The sequence below is a fragment of the Panicum hallii genome, chromosome 6 (assembly GCF_002211085.1).
Source record: "Panicum hallii strain FIL2 chromosome 6, PHallii_v3.1, whole genome shotgun sequence".
Lineage (NCBI taxonomy): Eukaryota > Viridiplantae > Streptophyta > Magnoliopsida > Poales > Poaceae > Panicum > Panicum hallii.
In genome coordinates, this window is record NC_038047.1 from 40639066 (window position 1) to 40652035 (window position 12970).

The window sequence follows — 12970 nt, forward strand, 5'->3', positions numbered from 1 at the left end:
TCCCATAATAAGTGTATGTGTATTTTTAGAGTTTAAAATTTATCATAAAATAAGTGCATATTTAGGAATAGGATCACCTAACTTTAGTTGTTTTTTTCCACGTTCTCTTCTTTCAAAGTGCAATAATTATATCTTTATAGGGTATATATGTAATTTCTCACTAACATTGATCTCTTCACCCAAACTCTAGAAGTGCAGTTATTTTGGGACATATGGAAGTACTCGTCATTCATGCCATGCCGATATTTTGGTTGATATTCGTATTCATATGGCCTTAAAAAAAACCGAATGCTTGAACAGCAAACCCGCAATAGCGAACGGCAACGCTACACGCATGAAGTGTGAGATGCGTTACGGCAGTTACAGATGGGTCGCTTCGAGATTCATCCGCCGGGTCCATTTTTCAACCGCCCTACCAACGCCTGCGACCGTCGGGATCCGACGAGGCCGCGCCGGCCGAGCGGCGGAAAGCGCGGGCCACGACCTCACAGAAACCGGCGGTGACGTACTGACGTCTCGGCTCTTGGCACCCGGCGGACGCGAGCACGCGACACGCCACTACGCCACGGAGGAGGAGATGGGGGAGCTGGGCCTGGTCGAATCCGGGGTTCCGTCTTCCGTGCCAGGCCGAACAATCCCACGCCGGCGAGCTCTCGGGCGAGGCAATCACCAAGCACGCAAGCAACCCGCCCAAAAGACCTTGTCCTCGCACGGCTCCCTCCTCCTGCCTCCGTCCGCGCCCACGGTTTCACACTCTCGGTTCCTTCCTCGCGGAAGGCTCCGTTCCGTGCGCCACGCCCGAAGCAACCGCTCGCTCGCCCTCCTCGCCAAACCGCACAGCGCACACCCACCAAAGCCAGACCCCCCAAACCGCTCTAGCCGATGGAGGTGGAGGCGGCGGCGGACGAGAGGGGGAAGAAGGGCGCGCCCGGCGGCGGCGTAGGCGGCGGCGGGCTCGAGTGGGAGCTCGAGCGGCAGTACGACTTCGAGCGGGAGATGATGCTGATGGCCGCCGCGGCGCCGGGCGCCGGGCCGCAGCAGCAGCGGCGGCAGCGGCCTTTCACCGCCGATCTGCTCCAGAACTGCGACCTCCCTCCTCCCGCCAAGCTCTTCGGCCCCGTCCCGACCCTGCAGAGGTGAGCGCGCGCCGTCTCCTGCTTTACTCCCCCTCTCGCGCGCGAGGAATCCCCTCGGGGGATTGCATTGCTCAGGATTCAGAATTCAGAGCGCCGCCGTGTTTGGACTTGGAAAGGTTGGAGAGCGCGGCGGGGGCGGACCAGAAGGGCGACGCCGCCGGCGGCGGCGGCGGGAACAACGACAGCCTGCTTCGCGCGCTGCGCCTGTCGCAGTCGCGCGCGCGGGAGGCGGAGGAGAAGCTGGCGGCCGCGGGGGCCAGCAACGGGGAGCTCGCGGCGCTGCTGGTGCGGGACTCGGTGGCGCTGTCCGCGCACCGCCGCTGGGTCATGATGCTGGAGGCCGAGAACTCCCTGCTCAGAGGAGGAGGCGCGCGCCCCCGCGGCGCGGAGCCGGACCCGGACGACGACGGCGACGCGCGGCGCGGCGGCGGGGGCGTGGCCGCGTGGTGGGTCGCGCTCGCGGTCTGCGTCGGCATCGCCGGCGTCGGGCTCGCGCTCGGCAGGCTCCTCTGCTGAAGCCGTGAGCGTCGTTCTCCCTTCTCCCGGATTTTGTAAAAGCGGAAACCGCGGATCGGAGGATCAATCAAATCCACCACCTTATCCAGGTTAGAACAGTTCATTGGCAATGATAAGGGCGCGCAAGTTTTTCGGAAAACGGAAAATATTACAGCTCGGTAAGAAATTGTGATCGACGCTTAGGCACTCTCTTCTTCTGCTGTAAATCGGGCAGTAAATACTAAATAGGATTGGACTAGAAGCTGCCGTGTCTATCACTGCACGCTTTCGTGAAAAGGGTAAAAGGGAAAAATCTCATGGTCGGAACGGGCCTTTCAGGTTGTCTACATGCCGATGCCTGCCTTCAGGTTCCGGCGATTCCGCGATGATCTTGCTCGGGTCACTTTCGATGGCTTGTCAGTTGTCACCTTGTCTGATCCCAGCGCAGGCGCCATTGACAACGGCATTTCTCTGTGGCTGTACGGCACGGAGTAGAGAGTACAGACGCAACGGAACTCGAATCCTCTGACTTTACAGAGGCAAAAACACCCTAAAACCGAAGCAAAAAAAAAAGGAAAAAAACGTTGGAGTCATGATGAACAGTATTCGCGATGAGAGACGCTGCTGCCACGGCCCACGGTGCTATTTCGACGCTGCACCTTTTGACACTGCTTCTTCAGGTCAGAGGGTTCCCATTCCAGACGCAGCTAGCTCGATTCGGTTCGATCGTTATCTATTTATTATTATTATTTTGTTGTGCGTTGGGGCGCAATTTGTGATGAATGGGCGATGATGTACTCATATTTTACTGAGGAAGAAATGTATCACCCCTCTACCTAGGCTTAAAGGAAGTGACTTTTGCTCATCAGGTTACAATTTCAATGACCAACCAAGAGAATTTAAATCCTAAGAAAAACCTCCAAACTCTCGTTCCCTTCTAATAATTCACTTCGAGCAGATGCACCTGCATTAGTTGTGACCTAGGGGGGTGCTTGTCTCTGTGCTTGGCATGGCCAGCCAAATTTTGGCTTCTTCAAGCAAATGCCCACATTTCTCTCACTAACAAAACCTTGACATCTTGGGGTCACAAAACAAAGCAAGCCAAAACACCAGCCGATTTCTATACGTGCAAATTGTTTGCCAACGGTTCCTTAGGTTTCTTATGGTGGAATTTCTCCACCTAGGTTTGAATCATCAACTCACTATTGGTGTTAATATTTTTCTGAATTAATCCCAGGAAGACATGTGATATTCTTTTATTGATACTTGGTAGGCAACATATTTTATAACAACGACGATGATTGTCAGTATCAAGACCTGCCTACCCTGTTTCGGAATTCCTCATGGGAGTAGGGTGTGCAAGCACAACTTCCCTGAACTAGCATGCATGTATCTGCATGTGTTTCAAGAAAAATGTTTGCCCATATTTTGGCTTAGGCCGTGTTTTTTGTTTTGTTTTCAGTCCCAACGGTAGTATCGTCTTAACCATGCACCTGATCTATGATCCCTTTTTGTAATTGTATTAATTGCAGCTAAACCTACAAATTTATTAACTATGCTTTGGAATAAAAAGTAGTGACACGTACGCCCTACGTCTCGTACTCAAAACTCTGAAGGTCTGGCGCCGTTGTAACTGAAACACCATTTTGCCTCCCAGTTGTGGCGCTGTCTTACTTTTACGTGGCCACTGACCAAGCATCCGTTTTTCAGCAAACATGCCCCAAAACATGCCCCGGTCACGACTGATCAGCCCCGCCCAATCGCGTTCTCAGTTCTTTTGTGCAAAGTAATCTCCCTCCTTTGAAGTCTTATCGATTCTGCCATGCCCAGGCGGCCAGGCACTTCTCTACTCCCTCCCGGTGCGTGCTCCCATCCAAACGGAAGCAGGTCGCGGTCGTCGATGGGCCGGCCGGGCCGGGGGTTGGTGGCGCGGCCACCACCTGCTCCCCTTCGCTACCTGCACTTGGACACGCCCTCACCGTCAACCAACGGCGACGCCATTGCCAGCCGCCAGCCAAAAAAAGAAAAAAAGGACGAAACTCTGAAGTCTCTGAAGTTTCTAGCCCGCACAGCACGGTATGCGTCCTGACGTTGTCGCGCGAGCGTGCAAGCGAAGGCCTGATGCCTTGACTGCGTCGCCAAGCGAAGGCCGGCTTTTCACTGCTCTCGAGCTTCTGAAATTCTGAATTTCTGATGGCGCTGAGCATGTGGCGTCGCATTGACTTTGAACGAAGATATTGTGATGTTTCGGCCGGTGATGGTCACGTCCGTGTCTTGTCTATTTGCCTGTGGTTTTTCTCAGCCCTTGAAGGCTTGAACAGCATAGCGATAGGCAGAATTGGCAGTACTCCCCTTTCGGTTTCAGACCGTTGTGCAGCGCATCAGGTAGCTTCCTTGTTAGAAATCTAGGAAAATTGACTCTACGTTTGTAGATTTTTTTTCCAACTTTGCACGGTTACCCCAGCTTTGGCGAAATAATGTACCGTTGCCCCTGATTTTGCCTACTTTCAGTGGCGGAGGGCCCAGTGTGGCGAGATGTGGCGCTCGACATACCTCGGTCCGGGCCAGCCCAACTAAAGAAAAATCTAACCCTATCCCCAGTTCCCCACTCTGCAGCTCTGCTCCCGAGTCCGCACGCCGCCGCCCCCGCACGCCGCTCGCCCGCCGCCCGCAGCCCCGCGCGCCGCCGGCCGCCGCTCGCCGCCGCAGCCCCGCGCCCCCGCCCCCGCCCGCCCGCAGCCCCGCCACACCTAAAATTTTCGGCATCCTCCGCCGCTGCCTACTTTGATGGCAAAAGGTGGCAAAACCGAGGACAACGATGCGTTGACTTGGTTGAAACAGGGGTAATTGTGCAGAGTGAAAAAAAAGAGAGGACAAATGTGCTGTTGGAGATCAAAGTTGGGACAGAATTCCAAATGGCCCAAAAAAAAATCTAGATGCCTTCTGAATTAAATGGACGGTAATTATGAAAATTGATGAGTAGCTAGTAGCTTTTGAAAATTTATGGACGGTATGGATTCTCGGTGTGAATGCGGAATGAACTGTCTAATGTTTTCTGAGTCGTTCAAAATAAAGGTATTAGCTTTTCAAAAAAAAAGGTATTATTAATTCATAGCAGCTTGCTTATTCCACTTTCACTGACTCGCAACGTTGCTCCAGCGCCAAGCTTCAACGACGGCTAACACGGACGTGCAGTCCAAGCCAGGGCTGCTGAAACTATTGGCACCATGCAGCAAACATTCCTGAAGCCGCAGGAGAGGCCTCATGACAAATTCCAATCCAGGAAACCTATCTGCAACCGCACGCCACAAAAATAAATAGATAAATTCTTCTCTGAAGTTGCCTTTCTTCAGAAATATCCATCCTCGATGAATTATTACACGGCCCTGAAATAATTCGGCTCCTGATCGAGACGAAGCCTGACCTGCTCAACTGAACTGCAGCAGACCGGTCCGTTGGCACATCCCTCTGCACACCCACCGCCTGTGATGTCGCCGAGACGGCGTCGTCTTCCTCCTTTCGGTCAATGCGTTAGGTGAAAAAGGAGCTGGCGTCCTTTACACACGCCCGATTGGTACTAGGCCATGGCTTGCTCGCCGTCGCCTGGATAAGATTACCTATGATTAGGTCAGCGATTAGTTCGTAAGAGAGGTCGCCTTGCAACGCGACGCCGAATCAGAGGTTTAACTATTTCCCTCGAGCTCCGGGAAGGTTAGTTTCGCCTCTTTGTAACAGTGGCCTGCTAGCCTTTTGACAAATGGTGAATCAGCAGGCACTGCTTGCTGCTTCTTCTTCTTCATCGACAGAGACGTTCCAGGCAGCGGGCTGCCATGTCCATGCTGAAATTGCGCAGAGGATAGGCAGGCTGTTTCAAAAAAAAGTAGCAGAGAGGAAGGTAGATGCTGCATGCGCCACTACTGCGGCGGCGGCTATGCAATCCGTTAGTGCCATCGAGCTTTGACATCGGTTCTCTTCTCCAACTACTCCATCATGCTGCTCCCTTTCTTTAATCCATCGACACCTTCCGTTCGTTAATCTGTGCTGCGTGTTCGGTGACAAGCGCATGGAGGTCCAGCCGTCTAGAAGTACTGAACCATGGACAATCATTAGAAAAATAGGGCCAGTGACACAGTGTAAACGAATTAGTTGAATCGATCCCCATGTATGGCCGGGAACGCATGCATGGATGGATGCTGCGGCAAGAGATAACGATCATTGACGACGACCCTCACCTACCATACGCGATGGATCAACTCGATCGGGGCTGGAAATGAAGAGGAGGACAGCGACAGGTTCCTGAAAACCACTTGGGCACTTGCCCAGCTCCGGCGAACCAGCACGGAAAGGCAGCGTCCTGATCTCCGGCGATCCATTCCGCCGTTCAAAGGCAAGGCGTTTTTATTTTAAGGGAATGTGGCATGAGATCATCTCCTAATCTTTGCATTTCGTCCCGGATGCGCAAAATCTTTGGAGGACTGGGGATTAAAATACTAGTTGTAGCATGGAGATCATCAAGAAATCTTTGAACGAGCAGCGCGTACAAATTCAACGCGAGCTGTTTTCACACCTGCGATCGGTGATGATGGGTTTCGCAAAAAAGAAAGGAAAAGATTGGTGATGATGGGGGAGAGCGAAAAGTTCAAACCTTGAGACGACGAAGGTGAGGGAGAAGGAGCCCAAGCGTGGACCAACGACCACTCCTGTTACCCTGCACCCGCGCCGCGTCTAAAATTCCATGAGAACCATGTGGTGTGGCGCTATAAAAAGGGGACCCCTGCAACCTGCCCTGCCCATCCAGCCACCGTGCAAACCCAGTCACAAGACAGAGACATCGCTAAAGCTCCACCAGCTGCTTCGTCTCGTGCACGAGCTCGATCTCCTCCTAGCTAGCTGCAGCAGCCTCTGCCGCCATGGCGTCCCGTTCCGCTCTGATCGCGCTGCTCGTCGTCGTGAGCTGCGCCGCGGCGGCCTCGGCGGCCCCGTGGACCGTCGGCGACGCGCAGGGGTGGACTCTTGGCGGCGACTACGCCACCTGGGCCAGGGGCAAGAACTTCTCGGTCGGAGACACGCTCGGTGAGTGCTCTGCCCTCCGCAAGCTAGCTGCTACTGGTTACTCGTGAACTATTCGGCCTCTCGTGCATCTTCTTCCCTTCTGAAATCACATGCTTCACCGTTAACTTTTGCAACGTGCAATGAAGAGAGAATTACAATGAAAAAAGAAACGATCACCGTTAACTTTTTTTTTCAAATTACTTGCTTAGTACAGCACATGAACATTTCTTGATTTCTTCTCTGTTCGCTAAGCACACAAAAAAACAAGACATCGCTGCAGTGATAAAATAGCAGAGCCGTATTTTTAAGTTTACAAGTAATCGTGCAGAATTACGACCTGGAATTTTAATCTGATAATTTTTTTTCTCTCCCTCCCCTCCTGCAGTGTTCAACTTCGCCACCGGGAACCACGATGTGCTGGTGGTCTCCAAGAGCGACTACGACAACTGCAACACCGGCAGCGCCATGAACACCATCCAGACCGGCCCAGCCACCGTCACCCTCAGCTCCGCCGGCGACCACTACTACATCTGCGGCATCGGCACCCACTGCAGCGGCGGCATGAAGCTCGCCGTCAACGTCGGCTCCGGCTCCGGCTCCCCCTCCCCCTCGACGCCGTCCGCCCCCGGCACCCCCACGCCCACCACCCCCGCCGGCCCCTCCCCGAGCGCCGCGCCCGCGCGCCGCGCGGCCGGCCCCGCCCTCGCCGTCGCCGCCGGCGTGCTCCTCAAGCTCGCCATGTTCTGATCGGCGGTCGCCACCGAGATGTACGGCGCGGCCTGGCTGTTTGCGTGGCCAGAGTAGAGGCAGTGCAGGATTATTACTATTATTCTTGAGCGTTCCGATCTGACGGCCGGCGTGTACCTACTGTTGATGATGCTAGCTTTTGCTGTTCTGCTTTGTGTTCGATCATTTGCGAGTGGTAGTAGTTGGTGACCTGTAATAATTTCATTGTTTTCGCCTCCATGGATATAATTTGCATGACTTCTTTATGACATGATCGTTCCTACATGTTGCTTTTATCACGGTGTTTAATTAAGGTGACACTATAGTCCAACTTGCTCTAGATGCAAGCTGAACTTTCTTTTTGCTGGAGAAAAAAAAACTCGGAAAAGTTTGGTGTCCTTGACTTGCTCAAAAGTTAGTTTTTAGAAGCTTAGGCTTAGAACCGGAGCTAGAGCTCGACCAAGCAGACGCAAAAGTAACAGTAGCACACAATAGGCACCTCCTTCGGAGAGCACAACGGACGGATTAGTAGTCATGCTGAGAAAAGCATTAGGTGATGCTGGACCTGCCGTTCTACATGTTAGACTTTGGTTCGATGGCGAGAGTGATTCGGGCGGTTGTTGGGTTAGGTAGCAATGACGGGACTAGCTAGACTCGGGAAAAGGGTCTTGGAAGAATGCGCGGAAAACCATGCCGGGTGACAGTGATTTCGTTTGGACGGTACGTGTCGCTACAGGCTCTTCTCAAGGACCAAAATGTACGTCGCCAAACATGTGTTACGACGACACATCTTTGCGAAAGCAGGCAGCCAAAAGCACGGAGGAGCCCTGCTCTACCGCATAGAAGCGAGAGCCGTGAAGGTGACAAAAGCCTCTTGGTAGTTGGTACCGTTTCAAGGGCGGTCATTTTTAGGACTCAGAGCCAGAGGGCGAAGTCAGCAGCGAGTGAGCCTCATAGCCCAGTGACTTCTTCATCGTCGACGTCATCAGCCAGCGATTGTTCATGCCGGCTCTGGAAAAAGGTTGTTCCGGGAAATGACCAGCATCTGGTTCCCTGGTTGAGTTGGCGTCGTACGTTTTCCAGTTTCAGCAGAGTTTAAACTGAAATTTCTGTGCTCTGACTCTGCCCTCGGCAGTTGGAACTCCCAAGTCAACACCTGCTCCGGGCCGTGCGAATCCGGCGGTTTGCAGCGTGTGACCAGCGCTGCGGCGGGGCAGGTACAAGAAATCATGCGTCTTTGAATAGATCAGGGATGATGACGACGATGCAGGGATCGGAGGAAAGCGTGGAGGTGCAGGGTTTTCCAAGCTTTCCTTCGCATCTCCGGAGGTAGGTGTGGAGACTGGAGGGGGGGAGTAGGAATACGCTTTCAGGTAGTGCTCTCGGACTCTCACGAATCTCTTTTACGTATTTTCTTTTCCATTTTCTTGGGAGAGCAATCTGGTCTCGGCGAAAAGGATGGGCCAACGCCGCGTGGCGGAATAGCCGCTATTGTGAGGCCCAAATCCAAGACGATGTAATAAGGCTGGGCGATTGTAAAGCCTTCAATCTCTCGTTAATGTTTGCTGAACCTACATCATTCTGGCCCATGGGCCGTATGACAAACACACGTTGGGAGTTGAACTTTCTGATCGGCTGGTGCTACAATCCACTGTACGTGATGTGGCAATTTGTTGGCTAGCTGCATCAAACACTTCCGATCAGGGCGCCTGCTGCTGACCATTATTGTCAAAAATCAAGGTTCTGTGTGTGCTCCGGTTGTCTTTATAATCATGTGGTCTCTAAGTATCATCGGATGTCTTTATAATCGGATCATGGCTATGCTGACCACGATCGGATCATGTGCTTATCGGATCATTTGAACTTTGGCTATGCTGACCACGACTTTAGCAATCTTTCTGCTGACCCACGATTCTGCCAATAAGCAATCTTTAGCAATCTTTAGAAGGGAAAAAAAAAGTACGACCATGCCACTTAACACCTAAAAAAAAGACGGGAAGAGGCAGACAGCTTCCCCGCATTACACTTGGAAGGCAGCAGGGCTCGAACCCGGATGTTCTGGCTGAGAGCAAACTCCACCAGCCACCAGCCCGCGAGAGCGTCTGCCTACGCTCGACACATAATTGTGTCACCTCCAATTTGTTTAGAATAATCGTCGCGTCCCTTGAGGCCCTAACGCAAGGGTAGCAAGAAGCTTGATGCAGGAGAGGACTGACTGACCGTACAATTGCTTACACTTCCACCTAGAGGTGGGACATGGCCCGGGCCGTACCGACCGGTCCTCTCGTGCCGCCTTGTGCCATATTGGTCTAGACTCCTAGTCACCTGAGGCATGATAATTTTTTTACTAGGTCGAAGCACGGTTCACGGTACGTTGGCACGTTTTCGTACCATGCCAGTCCAGACACGACACTCGGTATATTTTGCAATTATCATTCTGTGAATACTCGTACGTTAAATACTCATCGCTACTAGTTTTATGCATAGAAAATAAAAAAAATCATCTTTTTAATACTCTAGTGAAGAATAACATTTGTTAATTAGAAAGTAGCATAAATTAATTAATATCATAACAACAAGCTACATAGGGATCGATGTGCCATCTTCAGGTCGACGTGCCATTTTCGTACCGTGTTGGTCAAGAATTACCCAAAATGCAGGGCCATGCTATACAGCCCAGAGTGCTAAGATTCTAGGTACCGTAGGACCCTCGTGTTCGTTCAAAATTTTCGTATCGTGCCTTCAGCAATTGTCAAAAGATGGTACCGTAGCCGCCCAAAAATAGCATAGCCAAAGTCCCAGCTCTACTTCCACCGGTGCACTGGTCGGCACTTGGCATAGGCACCCGGCCGTGCACTCCAGCCGGTAGGCGACGGCCGGCCGGCCCCTCTGTACGGCGGACCACGACCAGACGGCCCCGCACGCACGCCGCCAACGCGGAGAATAAAACAAAACAGCCCGGAGGAATCCCCTCCCCGGCAAATCTGATGATCACACGATCCGCACCCTAACCAAAAAGTTAACCGGGAAATCCCGCCAGCTAGCAATCGTTCGTCTGAGCATCAATTCCCACGGCACCGCACAGCAATGGCTGGCCTCCTGAATTGCCGGCTTTCCCTCTATCGCCGTCTGGGCCACCAGGGCCGCTGCCTTCCGACGCGCCACGCGCAGCGCACCGAGGACGCCGTCGCCAACACGGGCGCCGCGATTCCGCACGAAGGCGCCGCGGCCACGCGCCCTCGCCGACCCTGCCGTGTGGCGGCCAACTACCCCCACAACCGCCACCTCCCTGCTTGCTTTCCACTTCAGTCCCGCACTCCAGGCGCTTCTCCACCACACCTTTCCAGGGACTTCACCATGGTGCTCCCCAGCTGTCCACCAACTCCAAGCTGAGGTCACCTATCACTGATCATTCGCTGGACAGATGAGGCAGTGGGATTGGGGGAAGAAGAAATTCATCAGCAGAATGCTAGACCAGAACATGCGTGCGTGCAGATCCGGAGGCCCAAAGCTCCAGATCTGCACGAACAACCACGGATCAAGCAATCGAATAAACGAGCTAAATAACACAGCAATACTAGTGAGCAGATCTGTAGAAAGAATGCGCTACAAAAGAAACGCGGCGATTATACAATGGCAACCCACATCACTGTCTCAGCTCCCAATCACTATCTCCCTCAACACACGCACGCACGCACTCACGCACAAACGCTAGATCACTAGATCAGATCGGACGCGCCCTAGACTAGACCCCGAATGGAATGAGCAAACCCGGAAGAAGAAAAGGTGAATAAATAGCGGTAGCGGCGCGACGTCGAGCGAAGGCGGCCATGCCGCGTCACGTCACACCGGGTCGGCGCCGCAACCTCAGAAGAAGGCGGCGGCGGCTGCCGCGGCGGCGGCCAGGGCGAAGGCGGGGGCGACGCTGGACGCGGCGCTGGGTGGGGTCGGGGAGGCCGGGGCCTCGGACGGCGGCTGGGTGAACGAGCCCGGCGCCGGCGCCGGCGGCGAGAGCGGGAGCTTCGGGGCCGGGGCCGCGGCCTTGGGGGAAGGAGCAGGGGCCGTCTGGGTCGGGGCGGGCGCCGGGGCGGAGGCCGGGGGAGGCGTCGCCGGGGCCTGCGCGGGGGGAGACACCGGGGCCGGCGCCGGGGCCCGGGGAGGAGGCGGCGGCGGCGGCGTGGGCTGCGCCCGGGGCGCGGGCGTCGGGGACGCGCCCGGGGCCTGCGCCGTCGCGGCGGCGAAGAGGACGGCCATGGCCACGGCCACGAGGTGGATGCGCGCCATGGGAGGCCGGAGAAAGGTGGCTGTTGCTGGCGGCGGCGGCGAGTGCGCTAGGGTTTGAGGTGGTGGGGTTTTGGCGTTTGGCTTTCGCAAGTGGGGGAGGCGGCCGCCTGGAAGTGCGCGAAGGGGATATAAAAAGGGTGGGATACGCGGCAGGAGGAAGGAGTATTAAGAAGGAATTAGCTAGCGATTAACTACGCTATAATCGCGCAAATGTCGGTGCGCTGTGAGACAAGCTTAGCCGTCGGATGGCGATCCAGCGGCATGCAAAGAAAATCTTTCCTCGCCTCGTATTTCGAATAAAAAAGTCAAATGCGAACAGCATGAGAGGAAAATGCCTCTCCTTAAAGTAAGCGAGATAAGGTCGGCTGTGAGCTGGCTGGCAATAGGCCTGATCCCGTATTAAATTTTGGCACAACTTTCGAAGTCGAAACTGGATCCATAGTTTTTCTAAAAATAGATTTTGGATACAAGTGCGCGTCCTTTTAATGTTTGGCAAGGAACACCGAGAAATTTGCCGGGCCAAGGCTGTCCGTGAGACCGTGACGCCACGATGCGCGTTTGGTAGCTTTTCCCAAATCCATCGCTTACCGCGTGCGTGCCTGACGCCTCGTTGTCGCTCGTGCTTGTTCGCATAAATCTTGGAAGAAAATACTAATATATATATACATAAATTTATATCATTAAATATGGCTCATAGGCTTAATACAACAAAGCCTACGAAGGATTTCACATCCGAGAAATTATCAAAACTTCCATTGCAGCTTACTACGTACATTTCTTATGTTCATAGAGATGAAAAATTTAAAATTTGAAGAACCTATGTGAACTTTCAGTTAAGCTCATGGACACAGAAAAAGATAAATAATATTATATTATTTACAAGCGTATTAAGTTGGTGCTAATTCTTCCCGTAGCTACTGCTAGTGGTGAAAGAGTATTTTTACGATGAATTTTGTGAAGAATAAGCAAAGGAACAAAATGGATGGTGAAAATTTGAACAATTGCTTGGTTATATTTATTAAGAGAGAATTTTTCAATCAAGCGAAAGATGAGGATATCATCCATCTCTTTTAACAAGGATATCGTAGGGTTATATTGTAGTAGCCTTTACTGTTTTGTAATATTCTTTAATTATTCATACATAAAACTTGTACTTTGGTTATTATTATAGATTTGTTATGGCTATTATAACTTATCATCCATTATATTACGTATTTGCTTTAAATTTTTTTATATATAGCATACCCAATAGCAAATTTCTAGCTCCGCCACTGCCT

The 12970-nt window shown here is 52.8% G+C and overlaps 3 protein-coding genes across 3 annotated transcripts; 2 read left to right on the forward strand and 1 right to left on the reverse strand.

Annotated features, from left to right (window-relative positions):
* The first annotated feature begins 277 nt into the window (after positions 1 to 277).
* Positions 278 to 2017, forward strand: LOC112896656. The gene is made up of 2 exons (XM_025964704.1): positions 278 to 1136; positions 1253 to 2017. The coding sequence occupies exons 1-2, from the start codon at positions 883 to 885 to the stop codon at positions 1650 to 1652; spliced, it is 654 nt and encodes a 217-aa protein (XP_025820489.1). The 5' UTR covers positions 278 to 882; the 3' UTR covers positions 1653 to 2017.
* Positions 2018 to 6411: 4394 nt separating this feature from the next.
* On the forward strand, positions 6412 to 7694 carry LOC112897024 (blue copper protein-like). Its single transcript, XM_025965188.1, has 2 exons — positions 6412 to 6704; positions 7069 to 7694. The coding sequence occupies exons 1-2, from the start codon at positions 6542 to 6544 to the stop codon at positions 7428 to 7430; spliced, it is 525 nt and encodes a 174-aa protein (XP_025820973.1). The 5' UTR covers positions 6412 to 6541; the 3' UTR covers positions 7431 to 7694.
* A 3275-nt stretch (positions 7695 to 10969) lies between these two features.
* Positions 10970 to 11815, reverse strand: LOC112897235 (arabinogalactan protein 1-like). Its single transcript, XM_025965490.1, has one exon. The coding sequence runs from the start codon at positions 11691 to 11693 to the stop codon at positions 11277 to 11279; it is 417 nt and encodes a 138-aa protein (XP_025821275.1). The 5' UTR covers positions 11694 to 11815; the 3' UTR covers positions 10970 to 11276.
* Positions 11816 to 12970: the final 1155 nt, after the last annotated feature.